This window comes from Harpegnathos saltator, unplaced genomic scaffold, assembly GCF_003227715.2.
Source record: "Harpegnathos saltator strain DR-91 unplaced genomic scaffold, Hsal_v8.6 scaffold846, whole genome shotgun sequence".
NCBI classification, from domain to species: Eukaryota; Metazoa; Arthropoda; class Insecta; order Hymenoptera; family Formicidae; genus Harpegnathos; species Harpegnathos saltator.
The window spans coordinates 597,735-603,581 of NW_020230700.1; the positions used below are offsets into that span (position 1 = coordinate 597,735).

Genomic DNA, 5,847 nt, shown 5'->3' on the forward strand with positions numbered 1-5,847 from the left:
GATGTAGAGGACAAAGAGCGTTCTAACGGCCAAGAGTATTTAACGGCGAAGACGAAGAATTGTAGACATTGGTGGACGAAGACCCATGTTAAATGCAAAAGCAACTTGCAGAAACATTACATTGTGCTCAATCTGTCATTTCCGATCGTTTGAAAGCCTTAGGAAAGGTTTACAAGGAAGGAAAATGGGTCCAATATGAACTGAAGCCAAGAGACATTGAAAGGCGAAAAGCTACTTGCGAAATTCTGCTTACTAGGCAACAAAGAAGTTTTTATATCGTATCATCACTGGGAATGAAAAATGGATTTATTTTGACAACCCCAAATGTCGTAAACCTATTTGCGATCCCGGCCAACCCTCAACATCGACGCCAAAACGGAATATCCACGGAAAGGAGGCAATGCTCTGTATTTGGTGAGATCAGAAGGGTGTGTTGTACCATGAGCCAAATAGTGGTCAAACAGTCACAGAGGATCTCTATAGAGAACAAATGATCCGTTTGAGCCTAGCATTGAACGAAAAACGACTAGAATATGAAACGAGACAGCATAAAGTGATTTTGCTTCATGGCAACACTCGGCTCCACGTCACAAAATCTGTCAAGGAAACATTAGAAGCACTTCGCTGGAAAGTGTTACCCCATGCGACTTATTCACCAGTCTGTGCCCCTTCCGACTACCACTTGTTTCGGTCTATACATACTTGCACACATACTTGCTAACGAATGCTTCATTTCTTATGAAGACGTCGAAAAATGGAAAGGTCTCTGACTGGATAGCCTCTAAAGATGAGTTATTTTTTCGCCATAGAATTCGCTTGTTGACCGAAAGATGGAAAAAAAGTCATCGCTAACGATGGACAATATTTTGATCGACGTACTTTTTCATTTTGTTTCTTAAATAAAGTCATACGTTTTGCAAAAAATGGACGGAACTTTCCGATTGACCTAATATTTATATTTTATGGTAGCATAATTTTTGTGTGTGTGGTAGCTTGTATTTTTCCTCTTTTCCATCATTCTTCTTCCTATATGGCATAAGTTAAATGTATAGGACTGTGCTGTAGTGACCCCTAGGGAGTCACACTTTTACGTATTAATAACTCAAAAACGATATTTGAATTTTATTCTGTTGTCAATAAATTAAATTTAAAGTATAAGAAAAGAAACTCGCTACATTAAAGGTTCTTGACTCGCATATAAAAAACTCGATGTATCTTATTTTTCGAATATCGGAATCCAAACCAGTAGTCCTGCCCATCGTGCTATTGTCTTGTTGTCTTCTCTGTTAACGTCACTGCCGCTGATTTTACATCTGCTTTACTCATTTAGTTTTTCGTCGATGCTGTTACCAATAATATTAGAAAACGTGAGAAAACATTCTGCTTACTATTCGTTCTTTATCCTTAGCTCGAGTAATCAAACTTTTCTACGGTTACTCCTCAATCCCGTAAACGACCAGCCAAGAACATATGATAAATCTACATCATTCGCTTGTCACTGCTCTGCTCATTTGTATTTTTTCATATTGCCTAATGACCGAATAAAATATTTTATATAGTGCGAGAGATAATAGTAGTAAATTATGAGAAGTGCGCGTGTTATATGTGTCTATTAAAAACAATTATATCTTACGGGTCCATTTCGCACGTATGTGATTCGTGACAATCAAAGGATAAACATATTAAGGATATAGAAAAATATAAATTGTTCTAACGGGCAAGTGGCTTGCAACAAACGAGTTAGCTCTGGGTTGGTTAATCATAACGTTCGCCAGATTAATTTTATCGGTGATAAAGAAATAATATAATGTCGAACATTTTAAAATATTAACTATATATACGAATGTAATAAAATAACTTTTATTTAGTAACTTATGTGAGACGAGCACTTATTTGCAGGATTTCAGTTTGTATATAACGGAAATATATACGTAGATTATCCCATATTCAAGTATAATTGAATTTGTCAACAATATACGATATAGCAAGGACAACTTATAAAACCTTGTTCAATTCTCTGAAATATCGTCAGTTACGTTTGAACTCTACATTCTAATCCATACTACTCTACGTGCATTACCAATGCATGCTTAAAAATTAATATTATATTTAACATATCTATTAACATCAGTTTAATAACATAAATCAGCATGAGTAAAATCCTTTGCTTCAAGCTAATACAGTCTGTTCGTTTGAACCAACAGAACTGTAACGCGTGGTTTTATCCCAACTTTTGTCACGTTTGTAAGAAGGAAAATATTAACGGTTTGTTATCTTGTGGTGAATGCGATATGATTTCTTACTGTAGCAATGAGCACAAACAGAAACATTATGAGAAACATATGGAGATCTGTGGATATCTTAAAGAATACATAAAGTCGCATATGAAAAACGAAATTGAAGTAGATCACATGACCTGGACAAATTCAAGGCTTGAATTTCTGAGTTCAATCAAGAAACGTCTTCCACGTAAGCTAGAACTATATGAAGAGCAAATGATCCTTTTCGCAAAATCATGTTTTAGTTGTCATCAGCAGATTGATCTGCAGTATTGCCGAAAATGCTGTTCCGAAAATTACTGCGTTGTACACGCGTCAGAATTTGAAATTCAACATGAATCAAGATGTGATGAGTTGCTGTTATGTATTGAACTAGATATGTCATATCTCAATAATCCTTTACTTACAAATAAATTCACTGGAATTTTATGGAGACACAAATTTTCAGAGGACATGGTGAATTTTATTGACTACCACGTGCGAAAAGTTGCTATGTACAAATCGAGGGGAATTGAATATTGGCAACCTGGTTCTTATCTATACTCCGATTATGTATCAGGACCATTGACATTGTTTTATGCGATAAGGAATGCGAATTTGTTGCACTTTCTAAATATACCATCACCTAAATGTGTCATTCATATAGTAGTATCTACCTACCATGATATTGAATATTTGGCAGTTTGGGAATTGCTTTCTCATATTTTATACCCTGCTATAAAATTATTAAAAATTGTCCTGATAGGACAAGAATTGACAGAGGAGGTTGACAGTATCCAATTTTGTTCTTTCTGTATTAAAAAGAAGCTAAGGATTAATTATGAATTTTGCCCTAAATTGTATTGCGATTATATGAAATGTCAAACATATGAGAAACCAAGTGTAGTTGTAGGGTTTCAAGCCGATTGTAAAGATAAAGAAACGTTGTCAAATCTCATGCCCCTATTCCAAATTAGGAGTTGCCCATTGCTTTTAACTACTACTTCAAAAACTAAAGCAATAATTAACGTTAATGAGATAAATGCTGCACTAGGTACAGATGTGAAACCTGTGTATGAGGAAGAAAATAAATTTCGTTCTTATAAACCACTGAGAGATCTTGAGAATGGATATGTTTACTTTCGTAATATGTATGTATCTATTTATCCGAACATAGAGGATAAACCTGGTCCATCTGACGCGATTTAGTAATCTCATGGAATGTAAAGTATATCTTTCCACTTTGACGAAATTGTTGTGACAAATATGCAAAATGGATTATTTTTTTATGAATCAATGTATATTTTTTATGAATCAATGTATATTTGGAAATAAATAATCTGTATTAACATAATTTATTTCTTAATTTTCAATTAATTCCTTTCTTAAGTTCCAATTAATTTTGTAAGATCTCTTTTTATGATGTACGTGAATTAAATTATATAGATACAGGGTGTCCCATTTTAATGTTCCACCCCAAATAATTCTTCAGTATTGAAGTTCCAAGGAAAATGATCTCAATAAAAGTTATAGGGATTTAAATGAACTACCTTACGATGACCTTGACTTTGACCTCTATTTTCAAGATCATTTGAAGGTTAACTTATGTTTTTTAAATGGGAACCCTTATTTTGTATTATACTGTTTTTTACTAGTTAATTTGAACAACTTTTGTCTAAAACATTTTTTTATTTGTCTAATATTTTTTGAGATATTTAAGGAAAACTTGATAACTTTTTCAGTATTTAACTTACGATATTTCGCTAATTATTTGTCGGAAGAAAAAGTATAGCGCCCTGATTTTTGTTAATTTGATGATTTTGAAATTTCCAAAAATCAGTAAGTTAACAAAAGTCGGGGCGCTATTGTAACAATATATTCTTGAGACTAAATAAAGCAAGAAAGTCTAGTACCACTTTTTCTTCCGACAAATAGCTAGGTAATTTAATAAATATTGATACAGTTATCAAGATTTTCTCAAATATCTCAAAAAACATTAGACAAATAAAAAAATGATTGATTTGTGAATGATGAATTTAGATAAAAGTTGTTCAAATTAATTAGTAAAAAAAACAATATAATAAAAAATAAGGATTCTTATTTAAAAACATAAGTTGACTTTCAAATGACCTTGAAAATAGAGGTTAAGGTCAAAGTCAAGGTCATCATAAGGTAGCTCATTTAAATTCCTACAACTTTTATTGAGATCATTTTCCTTAAAACTTCAATACTGAAGAGTTATTTGGGGTGGGATATTAAAATGGGACACCCTGTATATAGGTATTATTGTGATGTTTCTTTTTATAATATACTATTTCAATGAATTTATAATTGTGCATAGATATTATTGATAAATCGCATATTTAAATTAAATCATGTTGTTACCATGTTAATATTTAAGACACAATATGTCGAAAATAATGAAATATAAAGTATTTAAAATATTTAGAATCTGTAGTATCATTATGAAACAAACAGCTAAAAAATATATCTTTGAGCGTTGTACATTTATACTAGTTACAAAAAAATGTGCAGGTATCTTTGACATTTATATTTGCTTTTTTACATATAGAATTCAGCACCTGGACATAAAGATTTTATAGGTTTATAGTTAGAGAGGCATATTTTTCGAACTGATAACAATAGTATAGAATAGATATTGTGAATAATTGCTTTTGAGGCAGAATAATAATGTGTAAAATATTAACTCGTAGTCATTTTCCCATGATGAATTAACTCTACTCTGGATTACACATTTTCATTGTCAAGCATTAAACATCGTACGCAGTTATTTGGATGTCGATCACAGATTCGAAATATCTTGATCGACAGTTTGATCCATGATCAGCTTCTCTTGTGGCTTCTCCCATATTGTTCGATAATATATTAATTATTTCGAATATTATAATATATTACTTATTTTGATATTTGGAAAGTAAAATTAGCAGAATGGTAGGGGACTTTCCTGTTCAGTTTAATACGTTCTACCTGCACATTTGTTTTGTGTCATTCATTGTTAGACATCCTACATATTAATAATCTATTTAATAAAAGAGTTTAATAAAATTGATAAAAAGGTTTAAAGTAAATATTTATATAGAATTTACATTTTAATGGTAACGTTTTAGAAAAAAGCTTTAGCAGAAAGAATTAAATATCTCGAAGAGCATGCGCCGAAGTTTCAGCATAATTTCGAATCAATTGACCAAGTAAAATTCACCCATCATAGTGACGAGGAATTACCTACAAACAAAGACAAAATAACTATATATGTGTATTTTGTGAAGTCGTAGCTACTATTCAAATATCTCAAAAAAGGGGGCTAGTTGCCAATACTGCAAAATATGGTATTGATATATAAGCGATGCATTGGAGTCGAGAGGAGAAAACAGTTTATTGGTAATCATTATGCATGAAATGAATGAAAAATGTAATTTAATATCTGAAGTACTAATTTAATATCTGAAGTGAATAGATAAACATAACAATTTGCTTTTATTACAATATGAATGTTAAACGGTTCATTTATTTTTGTTGTACTTGAAATGCTATATGAGACTAATATAATTATTTGATATTTTTCTAATTT

General features: G+C 31.6%; 1 protein-coding gene across 1 annotated transcript; it reads left to right on the plus strand.

Moving 5' to 3' along the window:
- Positions 1 to 2,150: 2,150 nt before the first annotated feature.
- On the plus strand, positions 2,151 to 3,467 carry LOC105188673 (uncharacterized). The gene has a single exon (XM_011150258.2). The coding sequence runs from the start codon at positions 2,151 to 2,153 to the stop codon at positions 3,465 to 3,467; it is 1,317 nt and encodes a 438-aa protein (XP_011148560.2).
- Positions 3,468 to 5,847: the final 2,380 nt, after the last annotated feature.